At 47.7% G+C, this 23192-nt stretch overlaps 9 protein-coding genes across 9 annotated transcripts; 4 read left to right on the top strand and 5 right to left on the bottom strand.

The window, feature by feature from the left end:
* Window positions 1–1310: 1310 nt before the first annotated feature.
* Window positions 1311–3550, top strand: N7469_007993 (transient receptor potential ion channel family protein; the record flags this gene model as incomplete). Its single annotated transcript, XM_056646911.1, has 2 exons — window positions 1311–1677; window positions 1749–3550. The coding sequence occupies 2 exons, from the start codon at window positions 1311–1313 to the stop codon at window positions 3548–3550; spliced, it is 2169 nt and encodes a 722-aa protein (XP_056498462.1).
* A 1039-nt stretch (window positions 3551–4589) lies between these two features.
* Window positions 4590–5355, bottom strand: N7469_007992 (putative U1 snRNP complex component Yhc1; the record flags this gene model as incomplete). Its single annotated transcript, XM_056646910.1, has 4 exons — window positions 4590–4753; window positions 4981–5049; window positions 5104–5232; window positions 5289–5355. The coding sequence occupies 4 exons, from the start codon at window positions 5353–5355 to the stop codon at window positions 4590–4592; spliced, it is 429 nt and encodes a 142-aa protein (XP_056498461.1).
* A 1462-nt stretch (window positions 5356–6817) lies between these two features.
* N7469_007991 (anthrone oxygenase family protein) lies at window positions 6818–7504 on the top strand (the record flags this gene model as incomplete). The annotated part of the gene is made up of 2 exons (XM_056646909.1): window positions 6818–6878; window positions 6948–7504. The coding sequence occupies 2 exons, from the start codon at window positions 6818–6820 to the stop codon at window positions 7502–7504; spliced, it is 618 nt and encodes a 205-aa protein (XP_056498460.1).
* Window positions 7505–11076: 3572 nt separating this feature from the next.
* Window positions 11077–11565, top strand: N7469_007990 (DUF3602 domain-containing protein; the record flags this gene model as incomplete). The annotated part of the gene is made up of 1 exon (XM_056646908.1): window positions 11077–11565. One exon carries the CDS (start codon window positions 11077–11079, stop codon window positions 11563–11565), a length of 489 nt encoding a protein of 162 aa, XP_056498459.1.
* Window positions 11566–13105: 1540 nt separating this feature from the next.
* Window positions 13106–14710, bottom strand: N7469_007989 (fungal specific transcription factor domain-containing protein; the record flags this gene model as incomplete). Its single annotated transcript, XM_056646907.1, has 3 exons — window positions 13106–13843; window positions 13897–14100; window positions 14168–14710. The coding sequence occupies 3 exons, from the start codon at window positions 14708–14710 to the stop codon at window positions 13106–13108; spliced, it is 1485 nt and encodes a 494-aa protein (XP_056498458.1).
* A 1192-nt stretch (window positions 14711–15902) lies between these two features.
* On the bottom strand, window positions 15903–17172 carry N7469_007988 (actin-related protein ArpA; the record flags this gene model as incomplete). Its single annotated transcript, XM_056646906.1, has 3 exons — window positions 15903–15965; window positions 16027–16341; window positions 16405–17172. The coding sequence occupies 3 exons, from the start codon at window positions 17170–17172 to the stop codon at window positions 15903–15905; spliced, it is 1146 nt and encodes a 381-aa protein (XP_056498457.1).
* A 666-nt stretch (window positions 17173–17838) lies between these two features.
* Window positions 17839–18635, bottom strand: alg13 (N-acetylglucosaminyldiphosphodolichol N-acetylglucosaminyltransferase catalytic subunit ALG13; the record flags this gene model as incomplete). Its single annotated transcript, XM_056646905.1, has 3 exons — window positions 17839–17959; window positions 18016–18154; window positions 18215–18635. 3 exons carry the CDS (start codon window positions 18633–18635, stop codon window positions 17839–17841), a joined length of 681 nt encoding a protein of 226 aa, XP_056498456.1.
* Window positions 18636–18759: 124 nt separating this feature from the next.
* On the top strand, window positions 18760–19975 carry N7469_007986 (mitochondrial 37S ribosomal protein mS35; the record flags this gene model as incomplete). Its single annotated transcript, XM_056646904.1, has 2 exons — window positions 18760–19318; window positions 19377–19975. 2 exons carry the CDS (start codon window positions 18760–18762, stop codon window positions 19973–19975), a joined length of 1158 nt encoding a protein of 385 aa, XP_056498455.1.
* Window positions 19976–20963: 988 nt separating this feature from the next.
* Window positions 20964–23133, bottom strand: N7469_007985 (uncharacterized protein; the record flags this gene model as incomplete). Its single annotated transcript, XM_056646903.1, has 3 exons — window positions 20964–22546; window positions 22602–22656; window positions 22732–23133. The coding sequence occupies 3 exons, from the start codon at window positions 23131–23133 to the stop codon at window positions 20964–20966; spliced, it is 2040 nt and encodes a 679-aa protein (XP_056498454.1).
* Between the last annotated feature and the right edge of the window lie 59 nt (window positions 23134–23192).

Genomic DNA, 23192 nt, shown 5'->3' with positions numbered 1-23192 from the left:
CACGTATTTTCTCAAGTCGGTGGTACATCCCACCCAGGGATGCCCTTGCCCGACTCAGGGGTACATTCAACGGTATATTAGATGAACTGGTCAACTACTAAATAACAGCAAACCATGTATATCAGTATGACATTGTACAATTCAGCCAACTCTTCCCCACGGACAAGGCAAGGTCTCCACCAACCCATACTTTAGCTCAACTGGAGTTCTGCATAGCCAGTTCCACTGTGATTTGACTCAACTCAAAAAACACGAATTTACTATGTTGTATACTCCATACTATGTACTGTGTATACTGTATGTACACTTAAATTGCCAAACATAAAATACCAGATCAAATATGCACTAGACCTAATTAGGCCAAACTAACTCTTCTTTGGGTCAAGGGCGTCCAGGCCCCGTCGACCAGGGATACCGTCTTGAAATTGTAATACGCCTAGTTTATTGGCAACGCTCGGCGCAGTGATGTGGCGCTGACAATACGATACAAACTTACCGCATTCCTCCATTCCCAAAAACCCGCCCTGAGACAGTCTTCCCCCAGTCTTTCTTCTCTTCCAAAGAGGCAATTTCGCAATTCTCGCGCCCTTTCCCTTTCTTCTTTTCTTCTCCTACTCCTCCCTGACCCATACTCTCTCTCTCTCTCTCTCTTTTTTACTGTCTCTTTCTGTCTCTCTGTCTGTTGCCGTGTCATTCGCTCGAATCTTCATCTCTCATCTTCCATACCGTTTCTCACACCACTTTCGACCTCGACTATCTCTATCCCGCTTAAACCCCAAGAGCGTCATTGACCCGCCTCCCGATCGGCACTAATTGCTGCACTTCAACTCCCAACCCCCTTCACTTCCATCTAATTTCTCCATTTCTCCTCATTTTACACCTTTATATTCTTCGACTTTCGTTCAACCACTTTTCTACCCCTCTATATTCTCGATCCCCTTGACTGCCGTTATCGTCACGCGGCCAAATGAAGCTGTAACCAACAAAGGCACAGCACATCCTACCGAACCCCACATCAAACTTTCTCGTCTACCTTGATTCCTGTCGGTTTATCTAGGCCGCTTTTCTTGGCCTTTCTCATTTCACATTCCACCGACTATCGATCGGTTGGGTGTGAGGATCTTTCAGCCAATCCAAATCTCCCCGCGAGGCACTCAACCGCTTCAGCACTTCCGCATCCGGCGGCGGACAACGTGGTACTCCGGAGGACCGGTTTGACGTTAGCCGTGATTTTCTTTCCTTATCACACATTGTCTGTGGTCTTCTTCCATTTGACTTTGAACTTCATCTACTTTTAAAGAGCCGCCATCATGCGACTCATATCATTTCTGACCTTTGTTGTCGCCTTCGTGGCGCCGTTGGCGTCGGCCGTGAAACTCCTCGAGTCCAATGCACTTAATGTGTGCATGGAAAGTAGTAACTTCACCGCCAACTTCTTCAACGTCGCTTACTATCCTGGCAACAACTCCCTCAAGGTCGGCTTCGACGGTGTGTCTTACATCTCTGGCAAGGTTGTCGCAGATATCACACTCACCGCTTATGGTATCAACTTCTACCAAAACACCCTTAACCCATGCAATATCGAGGGTATGGGCATGTGCCCCATGGCTCCAGGCCCTATCGACCTCACAGATGTATCTTTGCCCATCTCTGCAGACACGGCCTCTAGTATCCCTGGTGAGTGCTGATGCTATACATGTTAGCCCCATATTGGGTTGGGGTTGGCTCTCCTAACAATCATATCATAGGCATGGCTTATACAATTCCCGATCTTGACGCCAACCTGAAAATCGAAATTAGGGAATTAGCAACACTCAATAAAATCGCTTGTGTGGAGGCACAACTCTCCAACGGCAAGACGGTCTATCAAGTTGCTGTCGCCTGGGTGACTGCCATCATTTCTGGTCTGGGTCTCGCCGCTTCCGCTATCACTTCTGGGCTTGGCCATTCTAATACTGCCGCTCATGTTGCTGCCAATGCACTTTCGCTGTTCGGATTTTTCCAAAGCCAAGCAATGCTCGGAATGACGTCGGTCCACAGCCCGCCGATCTTCGAATCATGGACCCAGAATTTCCAGTGGAGTATGGGCATCATCCGTGTTGGCTTTCTTCAGAATATTTGCACATGGTATCAGCGCTCTACTGGCGGAACCCCGTCTACGGTTCTTTCCTCGCTCAGCAAAACCTCGGTCGAGGTATTGAAGCGCAAGCGCGACTTGGTCGACCCAGCTGTTAACCTGGTGAAGCGCGGCATGAACATGCTCTCCAAGCGCGAGGACACCAGTCAGAAAGTTCAGGTCGTCCGAGGCATCTATCGTACAGGTTTCCGAGCCAACATCGAAGAAACGAACATCTTCTTGACCGGTCTGATCTTCTTTACCGTCTTCGTATGCTTCGTCATTATCATTGTTGCCTCTTTCAAGGGAATTTGCGAGCTACTTGTCAGAAGTGGCAGAATGAAGAGTGAGAAGTTCCAAGATTTCCGCCATGGCTGGAGAGTTGTTCTGCGAGGAATTCTATTCCGACTGGCACTTATCGGCTTCCCTCAAATGTGCGTTCTGTGTCTCTGGGAGTTCACTCAGCGCGATTCTGCGGCTGAGGTCGTCCTTGCCGTCGTCATGTTCCTCTCATTGCTCATCGCCTTGGGCTGGGCTGCACAGAAGGTGATACGACTGGCCAAACGCTCCGTTACCATGCACAAGAACCCAGCTTACATCCTTTACTCGGATCCTTCTGCCTTGAACAAGTGGGGCTTTTTATATGTGCAATACCGCGCCACAGCCTACTACTTCGTTGTCCCCTATCTTATTTATGTTCTGATTAAGGGTATGTTCATTGGCTTGAGCCAGCCAGCGCCCGTTGTTCAGACAGTGGCCTTGGTGGTTCTTGAGACTGCCATGCTGGTCGGAGTTTGCATTATCCGGCCATGGATGGACAAGAAAACCAATGTTTTCAATATTTCCATCGCCGTCATCAACTTCCTCAACGTCGTTTTCCTGCTGGTTTTCTCCAATGTCTTCAACCCACCCGGTATGATGATCGCCTTCATGGGTGTTATTATTGTTGTGATCAACGCCGTATTCGCTCTCGTCCTCATTATCCTGGTTCTAATCGCCTCCGGCTATGCTATCTTCTCCCGGAACCCTGATACACGGTACCAGCCGATGCGTGATGACCGAGGCTCCTTCATCAAATCGCAAACTCAGTTGAATCCTGAGTTGGACGCATTGAGCGCGGCCGCTCGTGGTGACATGAAGTCTCACGTGTATGAGCCCAACCCATTCGAATCCTCGACTTCCATTTCCAGTGGCACTGGTCACAATAGTCACGCTCAAATGGATCAAATCAACACAGCTCAGAATGTCAATCGTCAACCTTCGCCCATCGATCCATCAGTACCACTCTTTCCTACAGGTGGTGCCCCCGCGACTCATCATGGTCCTTCACCGGGATATGAGAATGCACCAATTGGTGCATCAGCTCTCGACACGGGCTATAGGCAACAAAATAGTGCCAGCCCATGGCAGCGGGGAGCAGGCTATGAACATTAGGCGTTTTTCGGGAAATACCCCTTCTCAATTCTGACATGAAGACATGTGATCTTTTAGCGTGGGACGGCGATGGTTTATATTCCTTTTTCTCCCTTCATTTCTTGGGTCTGGTATCTGTTCTTGCTTTTTGAAATCTGTTGACTGCGAACACTAAATTTTCTTTCCCCCACATCTTTCATTCCACCGCCGAGTCTGTGATCTCTTTTTACTTCTTTTCTTCTATCACCCCTTCAAATCACCATTCCCTCTACTTCTCTTTGTCACCCACCACTCTCTATTCCCTCTTTTGCTGAAACTCAGGGGGGGTTTTGTGATCGATATGTACTTTTTCTTCTTTGCCACTTAGTAAGGCGTTGTTCTGCATTTAGGTTATGGTTATCGGGTTATGGGTTTCTTTCTATGGGCTTCGGAATACACTTGCTCTTGTTCTTGCCAATGGCGTTTGCTGTATATGACTTCGTACTTTCATGTGGTTTGTTGTATGAGTAGTTAGGTGCTGACAGTAGTCTCCAGTCTGCAAATACATTCCACCTGGTCACTTGCTGGTTCACCAGACTACCTTGACTACGTATTAGTTGCTGTACCCTTATCCTGCTACATTGAAAAGTAATATGATGTCCAGGAACCCAGCCGATACAGATAGATAAATACCAGAATTGATTCCGCCTGATGATAGACAACATAAATCTACTAGTACAGCCTTGCCAAGCGTTGTATGAACCCTTATTATACTATGAACCAAGTATATCGTAACTATCAATTCATAATCCAAGCTAATATACCACGCGGTAGTACCTGGACAAATCATGAGCCGCTTTCGAACACCAAGATATAACTCCATAGAGAATATTTGCCATCCGCCCCAAGGGGTTTATGGGATGGTAACCAGAAACAATGTTTTAAGCCGAATTGAAAAGCAGAGGAGATGGTCAAAAACGAAAGAAAAGACGAGATATCCAAGCCTCGGGGGAAAAGGAGATGGCGAGTACAAATGTGTGAGGAGATATCAGAGAGAAAGAGAAGAGAAAGTCACATCCCACTACCACTTATCCATGCCGGGAGGGGGCCCGCCTCCAGGAGGGGGGTATCCTTCTGAGCCTCGTGGTCCAGATGGGATGGGCGAGTTTGATGCACCAGCAGGCATTGGTGGAGGGAAGGCGCCAGCTGCACCTGGGGGAGGAATGGGGAAATGGGGAAAGCCACCTGGCGGTGGAGGAGGTAGGTTTGAGCCCGGGGGCATATTTGGAAGAGGGGGGCGGGAAGCCTCCCTGGGGAGGAGTGCCAGAGGCATTCGCGGGGAAACGAGGAGGGAATGGTAGACCTCCAGGTGCTCCGGGAGCTATTCAAGCGAAAAGAGATATATATGTCAGTCTGATTGCGCCTCGAAGTAGGGTGTTGGTAAGCTGAGGGATTTTTTGTTAGACACATACGAGGTGGCATTGCCGGGGCACCGGGAGCTCCTGGTGGAGGCATTCCGAATGGAAGGGGAGGTCCTTGGCCTGTATTGCCTTGTTAGATTGGATTGGCAAATATATGGCAAGAGACGGGCGTACCTGGGAAGCCGAATGGTGGCGGGAATGCACCCGGGGGCGCCATGGCGGGATTGGGAAGGGGTTGTCCCTCTGCGGCGTATGAAGCCGTGATGGAGTCAATGACAGATTGAGCATTCTCTTGACCGATTTCTAGTTATGATGATTAGCGATATTCCTCCACTGGGCTTTCAACATTCGGGGCATACGCTGATAGTACTCCACCACGTTTCTCAAGTGGTTTCGACCTGAATTATGCGCCTTGCGCACACTCATTGAATCGTGTGTGAGGTAGACATCACAGTAATCGCCTAGATACAGACTAGTCAGCTGTCTGTCATAAGTGCATTTATATCACTTGGAACGGTTGATGTCTGCAGCGTTCGTTCGATATGGGCTTTAAACCGGGAACAGGAGAATCAGGCGGGAGGGCATATGCGGGACCTACAAAAGAGTTCATCGAATGTTAGCTTGTATGCAGAACGTGGTATAGGGTATAGAGAGACTTATATTTCGGCATCTTGTCAACTACTGCGAGCAATAAGATGTTATCGCGACAGGCAAAAATTCCGGTCTGTGGCCGAGGCGCGGCGAAAATGTCGCGGCTAGTCAATTCGAGTCACAACAAGAGACGTGACCACACCAGCGACCAACTTGTGACAGTATTGACAGCAAATGTGTTTAGAGAGTCCGATATCAAAGCCTGAAAACCGTCCGCGGCCGTCAATCGACAACTGGGAGGGTTGAAGAGGCGGTCTGTTCTGGCAGAATCGGAGCTAGTTCATATTATGTAATTCCAACAGCTGGACTTGGGTGACTGTAGCAAAAGCGATAGTGCATTTAGTGTTTTCCCATGACTTCATAGTAAATGGTGGTTATTGGGTGGGATCATCAAAGACAACAAGCGTCCAATTCAATTCCTCGGAATACACTCTACGCAAGCTTATTAGATTTCATCCAGTGGCCAGTCTTGGAAGAGCATCCCCGAGCTTTCACTATTACGTTCCCGAATTTCCTACTACACCATCTATCGGCCCGAGTCACTAGATTACCTGAATTTAGAATCCTTCAAGGATTAGATTGTCTCCCATTGCTTTCCAGTCAAGCATGCACTGTCAGTACCATCACTTACGGGCATCAATACCGTCCGGATATTCCCTTTGGAAAGCCAATCTTATCACTCCACTAGGCTTGCAACTGGTAAAATAGTGCGATACAAGCACAACCCATCCCTCTCGGGGTTGGTAGCTACGGCAGTCCATATTGCCTACTTAGATATGCCGATCGAAATTGGCAGTCTTCTCTTGAGAGTATTTGATATCAAGGAGCTAACTAAATCTTTTGAAACCTTATTTTCGAGGAATCCGTCTCTATCCAATACATGAGATTTTATCGATCTCTCAAACGACCTACTCCCGGGACTATTCCAAGGGACCATACAGCCTACCAGAACGTCAGCTCGAAGACCCATTGCAATAATCACGATATCTAAGTATGCGGAGGCGATGCTCACCTCGAATCTCTGGCCTCTGGGACCATATCTTTTATACTCGGGTTTTGCAATTTGCAACTACACAAAACCCGCAAAGCCCGACTAATGGGGCCAAGAATATTATTTTAACATTTAAAAAATGAAACATCTTGCCATGAATTCCACTGGTACTATATAGCAAGATCCGTCTCGCTGAAGCTTGGCCATTGGCTATTCTATTTTCATTTGGATCTCGCGCAATCAGAGATGGGGACTGACCTTTATATCGCTCAGGCGATTGGTACACTAGGCTGCGCAGCAGCAGCAGGTCTGATATACACCAAACAGCTACCACCTCATTGATTCATCGCTGACCTTAAGTACTTCACGAGTCTAGGTGGAATTGCCACGATATCAATTGTGTGCATACCAAACATTACCTCGCCGGTGGACCACCCTACCAAATCTGCACGCTCATTCTACAAAAAGCCTGGAAACCGAACCGCCCACCTCGCGTATCAATGGATGGACTTGTATGACCGTGGCCATAAGCTATTCCCGACAATCACAGGCCTTGCATCTCTTGCAAATATCTATGTTTTCTGGTCATTGCGGACGACGCCTGGACAAGCATCAATGACTGGGACATGCAATTGGCCTAGTCAGTATTTACTTGCTGCGTCCACAGCTATGACTATTGTGCCCTGGACTATTTTGACTATGATTAAAACCAACAAAGCATTGGATTCTTATGCGGAAGATGATGACGAGCCCGAGGCAGAGTCCGAGAACATCAAAGACGCGACTCTGAGTACTGATGAAGTGGAAAAACTGGCCCAAGCGGACGAAAAGGTACCGAGACTTTTAAAGAAATGGGCAAGGCTAAATTTGGTTCGAGCTATTTTTCCATTTTTTGGTGCTTTGATCAGCCTTCATGCTACTTTGTCACAATAATGCAGTGCCCCTGGGTCTTGGAAATATCTGCTCCCCTAGGAATGCCATCTACCTCGATTTCAATTCTCATATGAGAAAATCAGAATCTTGGAACCCTTGAGCATTCAAATCCGGGTGGTTAAATCGCAATGCCGTCATTCAACAATTACTTGTGTTGCTGTTATCCATGACTGTGTTATAGAATATCTAATTGGAGTCACATGGGACAATTTGTGTCTAACAATCTCGCGACATACCAAGCTTGGACCAGCATCTATAGAACTTGACTAGCTGAAATACAAGATAAACGCCATTGCTCAGCTTGCTAGTGGCTCTGTTTCGTAGGGCAAGACCTCGTTGTATCACGAAGATGAACTAAGCAATTTCGAAAGCAACACAGCCTGGTGCAAGGATTTTGGCATGGTTTATGAATGTGACTGAAACATGATGTGATGTTCTGTCTCGGACTATTTTTTTGTATAGCAAATGGCCAGTCAAAGAACCATTGGATGACTTGACCATCTAATTTTATTGATCTCATCTTTCATTTTGATCAATTCACACCAAGGGCGGAGAGTTTTGTGTTCTAGTTGATGCTCTGATATCGGAGAGTTATGACAAAAATAGACCAAACAAGACACTAGCCCTAATTCCAACAGCTGATTCCCACGCACGTAATGCCTGCACATTGGAAAATTGGAAGAGCTTAGCCCCAACCTCGAAATGTCGCAACGTCGCACAGTTGACAACACCGACCGTTTTCCTCAACGGAAAAGACACGTACAACCTAACTTACCCGGACATTAAATCGCGCAATTCTAGTACAATATCTTCTAAGACAACCTGGCTGATTGTAGAACTATGTAGAATTGCTGTACTAGTACAGGACGGAGTAAACTTCCCCTGCTGTAATGTAGTCGCAATGCATGGCACATCTGACAGGATATTCCCTTACGTACGATCCGATGGCGTATACAATACTTCAGTTTCAAGGCGAGACTGGAACTTGAAAGCATTTGCGTCATGGACTGCAACCATTGACTACACTACATGTACAGTACCCGTCCCGGTCGGCGCGAGGTATCCGGAGCTGGCTGCCGGTGGTCCAGACCAGACAGCACTGATAATCATGTGTCATCTAGTCTTGCCATTAGATAATATTATGGAAGAGGCGGGAGGTTCAAAGCTGATTCCCCACTATGTTGCAGGAGATTCATTGTGAGAATTAGGCCTCGGAGGTTGTTATGGTATAATCGCAAACGGTGCCGGGTAGGATGGTGTAATACGGTGTGTCGGAGTAGGTTACTTTGGATGCTATCCTGCAGGGCCGCATTGACAATCGAAATTTGCGACTAACTTATTCTTACTACAGTATGTACATTGGAATGCCTAGAATTGACCACCACAAGGAATGGACGTGTTGAAGTGGGGGTATTAACTATAGAATGAGGGGGTCAGACTTTCCCCTCGTTGACTGCCCCAACTGTTCAGCGGGGATATACCACCATGCAGATGGTTAGTTAGTCTGTACCTGCGACATGGCATTCAATGAAGAAAGGGTTCCTCGGCTGGTTTATAGTTCAAGAATTCCGAGCACTGATCACGGGATAGTCATAGATTTCAAGGAACTGACATGAGAGTCTCAATGCAGTAGTCAGGCTACTGTTCATCGTTGATCTGTACAGCTTGTACATGAGCACTTGACGGGCAGAGTCTGGGGAAAGGACAATCTGGGGTAAAAGATGAGTCCGAGCTCAACCTGTGACTGGTCAGCCACGCCGTCCTCGGATCCCCCGGCCAGTCAGCTGGCCTGAAGAGGCAATGAAAATTCTTTCCAAATTCCCACTTTTTCCTTGTTTTCCATCGGCCACCCTGGCGTCATTTGTCCACTGCATCCGTCGGTTCTTCTGGGGAAACGCCATACCTGTTCCGGACGCACAGCCGAAGGGGCCGAAGAAATGCAACAGCAAAAAGAAAAGGAAAAAAAAAGGAAAAAAAGAAGACACGCCCCAACAATACTACTACAGTAAGAGGCAGTGCGGTGGCGTGAGTTTCCCAGTTTACAAAGACGAACATAGGATTTGCATTCTAGGCAGGCTCGGCATCGTCTGGGCATCAATAATGTGCTACGCTACTGTAAAATTTTTCATTTTTTTTTTTGGCTCGGCAGGGTCAACCACATCGGACACATGGGGCCCATCATTGCGCGAATTTGATGTCGATCTCAGGTACCGGTGCGAACTAGACTGCCCCTCGGCGGATCGCCCCTAGGAGATCTGAGACTGTTTAGGGGAAGAATTATCCCGCAATTCTCAGGCAATGGAGTCATCGTGCTTTGGATCAGCGGGATCCTTCCTCTAGAGTCAGACGGCGTATACGATGCAAATACAGAGTTACAAAGAAGTGGAGGGCTTTGTGCTGTATGAGAAAATTTCTTATTTGGCGTGCTCACGGGTCCTCGTCGCCTTGCGAACCCTGTGGGCGAAATGAAAATTGCCAGGATATATTGAGTTGCAGTATAGTATAGTATTACTGTACTGAAGAAAGACATTTCATGTATGAAGACTTTTGAAGAATGTCGTGACTGTAGTAAATGATGCAATCTGGTATGGGTGTCACACGGTCCAATGCCGAGCGCTGGAAGCTGGGGGAATGGCGACATCTGACGAGCAAGAGATCCGAGTCGAGCCACGGGGTGCGGTGAAGTGTACAAGGTGTACAGAGCACAATTATGACCCCCCTAGATTTGGCATTCGAAGCGTCTGGGCAACAGTGCGAGGTTTTTTGGGGGAGTTTTCTGGGGGTAATGAGAATCATTGTGTCCACTCGCCAACCCTGTTGGGGTGCTCACTTAAGTGTCATTGGCAGGTGAACCAGTTTCTGTTACGTGTTGGCCCCTGGGACTCCCCATTATTGGAGGCGCCTAGCGCTGAGACGGGGTCCATCACGGGTCAGATGATGCGGTCGGTGCATTAAAAGCAGCGAGGAGAAGTGGACGGTACTCAGTGGAGTTCAATGAATGAGTGGTGGATTCATTCTGAGAAGTCTACAACCAGTGAGAAGATCGGCTGGTTCATCACGGTGTGATTTGTGTCCCGTGACTGGTCAGTCTTGGCTTGTTGCTGGGACATTCTTTCTGCTTATGTCAGTGGACCTTCTTACCAATTCTGGAAATTAGTTAGTTGCCGCTTTAACCAAACCGACGGATGTTATGGAGCCATGACGCCAGTCCAACTTGGTAAAAATTCCAGGCTGAAAAAAAAAAAATCGAAAAAAACCCCACAGCCGCCGACCCACCGGCGTGTGACCCGTGGATGTCGTGCCTGAGAAAGAAACAGTGAAAATGACTCTCCCTGGTCGTGACTATATTTAAGTGCCAGTCCCCGCTGTAAATGATGGGTCTCCATAATTTTCAAATTTTGAATCACCTCGTCTTTGTTTTGCTTCAAGTTTGCTTCGTGCACTTGCTCATGGACCTGAATTCTTTATAGCTTGCGCTGCGGCTATCAATCATCAATTACCTACTATAGGATACTACACTAGTTTACTAGTCAGAGTATACTCCTCGATATCACATACTACATACATCAACCATGCCTGCCTCAAATTATCGTGTCGTTGAGCCGCACCCTTCGGTGCCTCATAACAGTCGACCTGCTATCTATACCGGCCGTGGAGGCTCTGGAAATGTCGTCAGCCTGAAGAACACCAAGACAACCGATTCTCGTACCGCGACAGGCCCTGCCTCATTGACCCGCCTTGATTCACGTACCCCAGCAACCTTCACGTCCGGTCGTGGCGGTGCCGGCAATGTTCATAGTTCTAGTGAACGTGCCATGTTCAGCTTCGATGAGGAACTCGAGCGCGACCTTCGCCGCGCCGCTCCGGTTTATCACGTTGGACGTGGCGGTGCCGGTAACATGATCTACAGCGACGACGCTAGCAATTGCAGTTTGAGCCGCAAGTACTCTTCCACCAGTACCAACACTGCCAGCAGTTCCGGTTCCGTTGCAGACCGCGCTCGTGACATGGCCCGCCGTGGCCTCGAGAAGGGTTGGGGCAAGCTCAAGGGCGCTGCCTAAGTGCGACACTTTCTGCTTACAGCAACTCCATGGGCTTGTCATCACCCTCTAACTGCATGACATATTCAACGAAATTTACGACCAACAACCACAAAAGTTCTCTGCTCTTTTTCACACAGTCGACCCCTTTTTATCGACACTTCAATTTCCCTATCCCCATTTTAATCGCGTGAATCTACCGATACGGACAATCGAAGAGACCTTGAGAAGCAATTGGGAGGCTCTATCGAGATATAGAAGCTTTTTGCCTTTTCAACCACCTTCCTCTCATGTTTCATCTCAACAGCGAAACATATTCGAACCGCATACAACAACCTCCTCACTCAACCATAGGACATTGGCGTTCTTTGCTTTCAACCATTGCATCACGCCCGGTTCTGGAATCGGTCCTTTGTTCTTTTTCTCCCATTGTCAGCAAAGCATTCTGCTGAATTGCACCATACAAGATTATTATCTTGTTTTGCATCGTCCATCGGAGTCACAAGTTATATCTTTCTCCTTTGTCTTTTTCTTTCCTGTCTTGCCGATCCTGGCATTTTCTTCTTTTTTGTGTCGTCTTTGTCACTATCAGATTCCCCCAAATCGCGCCTTGACTACTACTTTCTAGCTCTTGGCTATTTCAATACATACATAAGTCGCAAGGCTTTATTTTCTCTACATCACATCAAATTTTTTTTTCTCTGTATGATTCATATTGTAGTCGTGATTCACCGTAGATTCGTAAACGGATGTCGGTGTGGATCTGCCTCGATGGCGAAGTTTTCGGTCAAGTTTGGTCGTGGGTCATACTGGCAGTCACCGTCGCAACCGGGTCTACGCGCAAATAGGCGCGCCCAACCGCGCAGATTCTGACTCAGCCGGTTTCTACAATAATTTTTGATCTTGCGTGATGACCTTGAGAATAACTACTATGTACAGTACCCTGTTGAATGTAAAATCCTTAGTTCTATAGGTCCGCTATTAACTCATAGATAGTGCTTTCATTTTTTGCTATATGAATTGATACATTATCAATGTAGATAAAAAAATGCAAATCATCTTGAGAACGTTGACCGATGGAGTATCTAGGGCGTCAGCCTTACATGGTTTATTACTCATACTCGTCCACGTCAAATGACGTTAGAATCACATAGCATTGGGTAATCACCATTCAAAGGATCAAAATCGAGTCGAGAAATTTGCTCTAGCACACAATTGGAAACATCAATTAGCCAAAAAACCAAAGTCTGACATAACGTCAGAAATGGATTCCTATCACGCAACCAATGGCGGAGGGTCCTAAAACGTGGTCGATGCTGAGTTTTCGTTCTGTACTAGACCATTCTTCATTGCAATGGTATTGTTTGTCAATATATGATTCCATGAATTTGATTCTTGGATGTACCTTTTATTACAAGGACTCGTTGTTTGACTAATTGACTGGTGTCGCTGACTTCTCTGTCAGACATACAATAGCTTAGTCGTTCTTTATCGATCATTATGTCGAGAATTGCATGAGAATAACAGCTCTGTATCATTTGACTCAAAGTGAATACGCCCTCTAGACAAATGATGCGTCAAAATAATTGAGTTGATATTCGTTAAAAATCCACTCCAGATCATCATCTTCCTGTTCTAGTGTTCTACCAAAACCCACCAGATCACTAGGCTCGTCATTCCTTCCTTTTATCATGGAAAGTCTTGGACTCAGAGAGCCAGGGAATGGAAACAAGGAATTTAGCAGCCCAGCATGGGGTAACTGAGTCAACCATGACTCTTCTGCAGAAGTATTGTCCTGTAAATTGGTGGCAGTACTATTAGACTGAGCCATACCATTAGACGCCACTCCACTCAATCTCTCTATGATATCTAGTAGCACACCCGCTGGTGGTGACTTCAATCGCATATATCGCAGAGCAGTGATCAAAATTGGCAATTCCTCATTACAGATCTTATCCCGACCCTGATAAACTGCGTTATGGTGAATCTGTGGTGCACAGCTCACCATGAGGAACCAATTATGCAATGGGGTCAGATAGTTCATTTCATCGCGAAATAGAATCTCCTCGTACAGACGCCGCGCAATGCATGAAGATGCAACTAGAGAAGCAGTCGATGCCGTGAGAGTTGGAAAGGAATGTCCAAATAGGCGAAAGAAGACGATCAGGCAAACGAAATAGTTGATATGGAATTCATATATGTCTTTCCGGAAGAGACATCGATGAGATTCTTCGAATAGCCGTAGCTTGCCTGGTAGATTATTTATGCATCGTCGGAGTGATTCCAAAATGCATATACCCTGTCCACTAACATGAGAAATAGACCAAGAATATTAGATGAAGATCTTCCTACCTCATTTTGTGAAGTTTCAATCTTCTGCGTATGTCGATCAACAATACCACCGAGTATCAGGTTGAGGTTAGTATGCTGGAGAAACATCTCCGCTCTGATGTCCTTTTGCTCGAAATCTTCAAGTATAGGTAGCCGTATGTCGAACTCAGAGGTTCTGATGATGGAAGGTCGTCCAAAACATGCAGTCTGAAGTCTATCCGAGACCTGTTTGGGCTTTCAGCCATCAAATATCCAGAAGAAGAGAACAGACATAAAATATATCTCAACTTACGAATAGAGACCACATAATTCGTCGGGCATTTCCAGGATCTGGGAGTTGTTCATATGTTGATTCGCGATGAAGTCCCATTTGATAAGCAAGACGAATCGCCATACCCAACCATTGCCATGAGTTATCAAGACTGACAACCTTCGGAGGTGTGAGATTTCTGAAACTCAGAAGACATAAAGCTTTCAGCACATTTCGTTGATCTGGCTCATGGTTTGCAAAAAGTAATGTTTTTACTTTGCAGTAATATCGTTCAGCTTCCCCGAGAGGTGAGCCGGGCCCTGTATGTCGAAGAAGAGAGCCTACAAGGCAGATTGCCTGTGACACAAGGATTGATGGATTTTCTTTTGATAAGTCTGTCTTATCTATGATCGGTGCGCGGTGGTAGAGATGTTCGAAATAAGAATCCGCGAAAGCAGTCACCTGTCCTTGCGTTGGCAATGTTGTAGCAGACGCAGCTCGGATCATCTCCTTCGAGAACTCGCATTGCACAGCAATTACAGGCTCTGGAATGATATAATCTTGCTGAGTCGCCCAAGGTGCCATGAACGATAACTCGCCGACAAAGGCCTGTGGCTCCCTTGTCGTTATTCTGGCCCTTGTATTGCTCGGTGAGTCATGGCTCGAGGAACTTGGAGAGCACGACAGGTTAGGTTCCTGGACAGGTTGCCTTATTTCAGGACGATTGAGCCCTCTGATTTGTTTTGTGGCATGTGCTCTGGCCGGGTATGGTTTTCGACCCCGAGGTCTGAGGCCGAATTAGTACATGCGCGAGTTCCGTCTTGGATGCTTGATATACTAGACTACTAGACTTACCGACATGTCTGGCGACGTTTCTTGCAATTGCTACAAACCCTGTCTAGCTGACCTTCTAGATCACACCGCACCTGAGCCTATTTAGCCAACAATAACAATTTTGCCGGGGAGTTATGTGTGTCCACCTTTCGTGCATGGCAGTGTACGCAGACGGCCCGTGCCCGATCAAGCTGCTGGGGCAAGTCTGACATGACTTGAATTAAAAGCGAATATGCAACCAAGGCACTAAAGCAGTTGAATCGGTTAAGCGGGGTGAAGGCGTCTGTCTCGTCTGTCTCGTCTGCTTCTCCGCACGCCGCGTCGGAGGAAATGGCGTGCTTGAGCCTCTGCTTGATAACATCATGATCCTAGTAACTACTAACTTGTATGAGCCACATGGGAATTGGTCCAGGGCAAGCATGCCTAGAAATATACCCCATGAGTGGCTATGGTCTAGTGGCGGTAATAGCCCTGATGTAAGATTTGTTTACAGATAGATTTTGAATAAATAGTATGTATACAACTCCGTTCAATCACAAACTCCCCGGTCAAGACAGAAGAACACGCAGATAGAATGTATTTGCACAAATTTCGATGGGAATAAGAATGCGTGATATCGCAAGATATACACCGAGGAGACTGAGGGATAAGGTGGGAAAGGGGTATCAAAAGTCACAGGTCGTAAGGCCCGGGACTCAATAAGTCTGCGTGATCGTCGATCACTTCACGTTTGTTATGTACTGCTTATCCTGGAAAGGCAATGTCTAGCACAGTAGATCATTTTTTGAAGAAGGGTGTCTTCAAATTTCCCCCGTCCGAGTGGGCAAAAGGTACGATTTGATGGATGAAATTGAGGCGTGCGAGAATATGAGAAGCCGATATGTCATCTTGGGAGAGACCAACGACTGTGAGACGGCATTTCATGGACATATTAAAGCCGTCCTTAGGCGAACCGCTTGAAAATAATTTCGGGGTCCTCGTGCCACTCGTCTGCGCTTACCCACATCTACACAGGGAAATTAGCATGATATCACATATAAAGTCAGGGTTTCTTTGACTTGAAATACCTTTCGGAATGTACTCAGACCAGCAAGAATGCTACCACCAATCCATGTAGTATACTTGCGCTCCGCAGGTGCAGAGATACGGATCTTCATATCCTCAACCGCAAGTCGCTTGATCTCGCGCATCAATCGATCGGGGAAATTCTTGCACAAGGTGGAGCCGCCAGAAAGTACAATGTTGTGATATAAGGCCTTGCGCAGGTCGAGATCTGTGCGGGTGATAGCTTCTTGGACGATTTGGTGCACACCAGGGTATTCGAGGCCGATCAGTTCGGGATCGAAGAGGATCTCGGGTGCGCGGTAGCGTTCTTGGCCGATCTGTATGAAAATGGGGTTATGAGTAATGAATGGAAGCGAGAGCGGTTTGCTTCAGGTGCTCACCTTGATTTTGTGACCGTCTGGTAGGGCATAATCAACAGCCTTGGCGTCCGACTTGTGGTAGCTATTCATCCACTCCTTTTCCTCACGTTTCGGATCTAACGAAACGTAGCAGACCTTCTCCTTAATCATGCGCACCACCTCTTTCTCAGCACTTGTGTGTAGTACATGACCGCCTTTGCGCAAGAGTAATTGCATTTGCTCTGTCACATCACGACCAGCCACGTCGATTCGGCGAATGCTGTTAGGAATCGCGAAACCCTCGTAGACGGGCACCGCGTGCGAAACACCATCACCAGAGTCCAGTACAACACCGGTTGTGCGACCTGAAGCATAAAGTGATAACACAGCTTGAATAGACATATAAAGAGCAGGAACATTGAAGGTCTCGAACATAAGCTGAGCGGCGAAATCACGGTTGGCACGGGGGTTCAACGGAGGTTCGGTGAGCAGGACGGGGTGCTCTTCAGGCAGAGTCTTGAGCTCGTTCTCATAAACATAATGCCAGATTAATTCCATATCTTCCCAATTTGTGACAATACCGTGCTCTAAAGGGTACCGAATTTTCAACAAACCGCGAAGGTCCTGAGCGCGTGTGCCAATGAAAGAGTCGCCTTCCAAACCACCGGCCATAACCCGGGGGTGTTTGGGACGACCGACGAATGAGGGAAAGTAGCATGATGGAATCTCTTCACCTGCAAAACCGGCTCGAATAGTCCCGCTACCATTGTCAATGACAATTGGTACGTTGTGGAGAGTAGCCTCAGCCATTGCGGAGATTGTGTATGTGAAGAGGGAGGTTCGGGGGGAGGGAGGTTCGGAGCGCGAGTGTTCAAGATGGCCCCACGGCCAAAGGATGGCGACTCAATAAGTTCCAAGACGGGGTCTGAGACAATTTAGCATGCGTGAGCCTGAATGATGGTGATCACAATCACCTCGCTGAAAGAGTCAGGAGTGGGAGGGTTTCGCGGACATCGCGTCGGGAGTTGTCAACAAGAAGCTCGGGCCAATGAAGGTCTGCGCTGGGCCCGTACGAGCAATTGAACATGAAGGCCGGACTAGAGACACGAAATCGAGGCAAATCAGAGTAATAATTCAAAGAGAAGTTTATTTACAGGAAATTGAGCTTGAACGGATAAAATTAGGAAATCACATTCCCTAAAGACTATGGTATTCGAAGAAACTAGCCCTACTACCAATACTACCACTACTACGGAGTGTGACCAAGAAACTAAAACACACAAGTTGTGTGGCTGATTAACCTAAAGCTATCATATAATATATTCGCTAAGCCTAGCGGTGTTCCTGGAAATTCCAAATCAAGAAGCCATCATCGTCGTAAGTAACAAATAGACGCAGTAACCGTAAGTTGTGTTCTCATCGCAATGTAATATCATCAAGTCGTCTCTTCGTAAATATGAGAGGCTGCGCAGAAGCTCAGTCTACATCCTGAAGCTGGTCTGTAATCAGACCGGCCAGAGCATCATCTGGCCCATGGGGTCGGCTTAGCCGTTGAGGAGGGTGAGCTTCAGCGGTATCAAGCGCTTTGATCAAATTCCTAGACACGGATTAACAAAGACCCAGGAATAAGACAGTCATTCCAGATAGGCTCACTCGCTATCGGCGTGAATCGCATATTTCATCTCCTCCATTTCAAATGCCAGGTCTTCTTGATGATTGTCCGCAAGATCAGGGTTGGGCACAATGATTAAAGGTAAGGCCAAGCGAAGAGCATCCAAAATAGTTCCCGTTCCTATGAAAAATGTGAGCCCAAAGAGAAGTAAAGACCAAATGAGGCTTATCAGAGCCCTACCTGCATGAGAAATGACAATGCCGAGCTCTTGATTGTGATCATTCGTGGCCAGGCGCATATACTGCCAAAGATTCGGTCGAAAATCGAAGCCTGCAACAGCGATCCCATGCAGCTTTTCACAGCCCCGCGGAAACTGCACTTGAAAATCATTCCAAATCGCTTCCCCGTCCTTACCATATTGAACAAGGAGATGAGTATAATGATATTTCGCCAGCTGAGCGAAGAATTGCTCATTGAGGACTTGACGGATCAATCTTTCAAATGAAGCGGTAGCTCCCACCGTCACAAGGCAAAGCCTCATTGGCATCGATTCCATTTTGTCGAAGAATTCAATGTTGCGTTCGGAATCATCATCACAATTTGCGATGATCCAGTTTCCAAACCAGACTTGAAATTCGCAGGGTAAACTAGACAGGTCCATCTTAAGGTCACGTGTGTCACGTGCTTATTGCCTATCTCGGACTAGTGTTGGGCGCGGAGAAAGAAACAGTCTCTCACTTGCGGATTCAAAAAGTTACAGTCTAACCACCCATTGCCCCCATACAATGGCCTGCACTGCTCGGGCATTTACTCGCTCTGCGAGATCCCTGGCCCATCGGGGCTCAGGGATTCTTGCCTCACGCTCATTTTCGACTTCCCCATTCCGCTTCGTACAAGAGGATCCGGTGATTCCCCCTCCGCCCAAAGAACTGCGTGCGGAGGACTATCCGCCTGTGCCCGAGTACTCACCCGATCTTCTGAGTAAGGAGGAGCGCTCAATGTACGATATGATGTCTCCGGAACAACGTGCTGAGTTTGACGCCGAGAACCGCCGCGCCGTGGCCGATTTCAACGATGTCGAGAAGCGCGCAGCCGCATTTGCGGAGCTTGAGAAGAGCGTCAACCAAATCGACAAGGAGCATGACATTCGATTTGAGGATGTTCGGGATAAGTCCCGGGGATTCTGGGCCGAGGATGAAAGTGATGAACTGGCCTTGGTGGAAGATGGCGACGAGGAAATCAACGACGATGAAATTACCTCGACGGCACACGCTCAAATGGAATTGCAACGCGAGCTGCGCGAGTATGCTCGCATCACAGCATGGGATATGCCAATGCTGAGTAGTATGATGAGCCCGTGATCCTGTCCCTGTACAATTCGCTAACTGACTTACGTCTGCAGAACTCGCCAAGCCCTTCCAACTACCCTCCCAAAATCAAATCCTCCGTTTCCGTTATACCAGTTACATGGGTGAACAGCATCCCGCTGAGCCCAAGGTTGTTGTTGAGCTTGCCTCCCAGGATCTGACCCCTAAGCACCTTACCGAAGCTCAACGCCAGACCTTCCTCAAGTTGGTCGGTACCCGCTACAACCCTCAGACCGATATTATCCGGATCTCTTGCGAGCAATTTGGATCCAGCGTTCAAAACAAGCGTTATTTGGCCGACCTCGTCAACACCCTCATCAACGAGGCCAAGAAGGGTGACTCGTTTGCCGACGTCCCTCTGGACCTCCGCCATCACAAGCCTAAGATCCGCCCACGTTTCCCCGACTCCTGGAACATGACTGAGGCACGCCGGCAGCAGCTGGCTGCCCGTCGTGCGGAAAGAATCAGTGCTGCCAAAGAGCGAGAGGCCATCGACGGCAATTCAATCGTTGCGCAGGCTATCCAGTCTCTGCCCTCGCTCAATCCCGCTTTGAGGGCCCAGGCCACCGAGGAGCGTGAACGTGTTGCTGTCAAGGTCGGAGCTCGGGGATCGAAGAAGCAGCCTCGGCGGTGAGAAGCATGCCTGATCAATGTATAAGTTTAGCATTGTCTCTTTCTCTTTCGTGTTGGACAAAACTTGTGGTCAGACATTTGCGAGGCGCGGGCGCATATTCAAGGAGGTCTAATTGGCTTCATTTCTTCTCGATGTACTATAGTCATGTTTTCAATTTATTGGCGTCTCGCTATTATTTGTCTATGCTGGAGTTGAAGACTACATGATATGTATTATGGAGCTTTTCCCAAGCCTAGATGGGACAGCTTTCTTGCTTCATCTTGTATTATTTACTGCCTACGCAACGGAGAGCATGCCGGATCAATCGTAATTATATTCTTGGGATATACCAAACGCATGGGCGAGAATGATTCTGAATCTTCCGAGCTTGTATGATTGTCGATTTGACCTGGTATCATCGAAGCAATCGAAATCAAATATGGAAAACATGCAATGGTGCCATTTGAGGAGACTAAGAAAGCGGAAGAAAGAAAGAAAGAAAAGACGAGAGATGAAAGCACATCTAATTCTAGAGACTAGTCGTATGTCTCAACTTCCGGCCCCCAAATCCGTATCGCTTGAGAAAATGCAACTAATTTACGCTGGAAACAAGGTATGATAATTCAATTTATTAAGAAAGACAAGAGGCCATCCTGCATTGAGAAGCGGAGCGCCATGAAATGCTTCAACAGATGTAATATAGCAAGTTGGATCTGTTGTCCATGCCCAAAAGATCTTTCAGGAAGATGTATGAAGATGCACAAATATCCTGAAAAGAACAGTAAAGCACACTGATATTTGGGCATGTTGATGGCAGCTGCAGGGAGCAGATGAACGAAGACAAACCAGAGAAAGAAAAGAAAGAGAAAAGGGAAAAGACAAGGCAGGTGTGATGTTGCTCAGTTGCATATGCAAGTACATCGTTTGTTAAATGGCTGAGATGACTTCTATGTGAAGACATATAATCGACATTGATGCATCTCTCCTGTACTTGCAAAAACAAGGAGCTCTAAGATGCGAACTCCTGAGCCGCAGAATCGAGAATCAGGCTTCGATGTTGAGCAAGCCAGACGTCCAATGCCGCGTTTTCTGGTGCTTGGACAGGAACACAAAAACCTTGATCGATGTCGAGGGAACGGCTACCAGTAGCATATGGGTAGTCGGCAGTCCCGCGCTTTTGACGCCAAATGGTGTAGATGTCAGGGCCAAAGTTGACATAGTCCCCAAACTCATTATTCACCTTCAGACGCCAGGCAAAAATAGCTTTCGCGTGGGCTCGATGAGCCAGATCATTCCACTCAGCCGCGAGATCTCCATTTCCATCTCGTGCATGGACGTTGGCAACCCGGCTGCAAAAGTTGGCAATGTCGATAGCCGAATGCTTGCCAGGTCTGGGAGCTCCTTCAGTCTCATTCAGAATGAGATGCACTTCAGCCAATCCATTGCCATTGGTGATTATGGGCTCAGTAATTGCTGGCTGGGGGTGTTTGACAGCTTCCCGAATGGGACCCCAGTTAGCTAAAGCCATCTTGTTCTCCAGAGGCTCGCTTTCTGCCACAAGGGAGTTGAGAATGCTAGCAGCAGAGCTAGAATCGGCCTGGAGAGCTTCAGAGGAAACCACTATGGCTGTGGACACAAAATGTTTTGCGCAGGAGGGGAGCCCAAATACGTCCATGCATCCATCGCTGATTTCCCACATAGGGTCAGTTCCGTCATCAGCTCCATCAGTCCCGAAAGAAGACGACTGAAAGAGACGACGGGAGCTCTTGCGGAAGTCCTCATTGGACTTCGTAACATTGGGCAGGCCGAAGATATCCAGATTACGTGTTTCGTTATTGGGAAGCTTCGCGTCGTCATTGCCGTTCATGACACTGTTGTGAAGTGCCTTGTGGGTGCTTGATTGAGCTACAAGTCCATTTTCCTTCGGCATGATATTTAGAGTGATACAACCCGGGGCACCAACGGTGGCGGCTGTGTCTGAGGAGTTTTCAGAGCCACTGTTGGAAGATGTCCCGGGGGACGCTTGCTTGCTTGTGCCAGCAGCAACTTCGGCGAAGGTGGATCCGCCCTCCTTGCTCGGAACAATGGGAGGAGTAGGAGCACTTGGAGGAGCAGTGATTGCAAGCTGATTTCCCTGGCCGTTATGATGGATGTGTTGTGCGGGCTGCACAGTTCTGTAGTGGTGACCACCACGACCTCTTCCATGCAAGGCCCCGCCTCCATTTCCACCACGAGGTGACTTTGAGTATCTTCCGTGGTGACCGCGGGTAACCAGTTGGCCATCCCCGTTGGCGCTTGCAGGAACGTTCAGGCTGTTACTTGCATCAGCGGTGGCAGTTGTTGTGGTCCCGGATTGACCAGCCTGCTCGCGAGCCTTCTTGGCAGCAGTATCTTTTTTGGCAGCAGCATCTTTCTCGGCGAGTTTCTTGTAAACAGCATTGACGTATGCCCGAAACATGATTCTCGAATTATTTCCAAAGCGAAGAACGCTGGGAACATCGTACTTATCACGGAACCAGCGTGGAACGTCCCGAAGGCCCAGGAAATCGAGCGCTTCGTCGTCTGTCGGCAGGTGGTGACGATACAGACAACCTACAGCAGAAAGGGTAAGAGAGATATTGGTGCATTCAAACCCATGGAGACTTACCTTGCTGCTGATAGTCACATTCACCGTGGCGAATCCAATAAGAGCAGTACTCTTTCTGATTTTTCAACCATCGTTAACTGAGGCGTTTTCCAAAGTTTTGAGGTCAAAAAAGAGAACCGATGATACTAACCTGAGGCCTTTTGGCAGCCTGCTGGGCCCGCACAAGAGCCATTGCCTGCTCAAAAGTTGAAAAATGCTTCTCGAGTCCCTTGGTGAGAACGGTTGAGACCTCCTCGCGAAGCTTTGCTGGAGCTGCATCAACCTTCAGAATCTCAACCAGGATTCCTCGCAGCTTTTCCAGGATTCCAGGACCTGGAACTGGCTTTTCACTTTGAGTAGTACCATCAACGGCCCAGAGCTCCTTTCGACGAGTAGCCACACCACAGCTGGTCATACCTTGGGTATCACCAGCGGTGATGGTGCGAGAGAGGCCACGGATGCTCAATCCTTTCTCGAGCTCATCAAGAGGGATCAGGGGAGTCAAAGTGCCATCGGGCCTGGAGCAAAAGAATGCAGCCTTCTGGTTACTCATCTTGTCGACGTAAATGTTGAAGCGTGGATAAATAGGAAAGGGGCAAAAAAGAAATAAGA

This window comes from Penicillium citrinum (genome assembly GCF_028827155.1).
Source record: "Penicillium citrinum strain IBT 23319 chromosome Unknown utg000007l:1.0-2040159.0:1.0-2041076.0, whole genome shotgun sequence".
In the NCBI taxonomy this organism is placed as follows: Eukaryota; Fungi; Ascomycota; class Eurotiomycetes; order Eurotiales; family Aspergillaceae; genus Penicillium; species Penicillium citrinum.
This window is presented reverse-complemented; position numbering and strand designations above follow the sequence as displayed.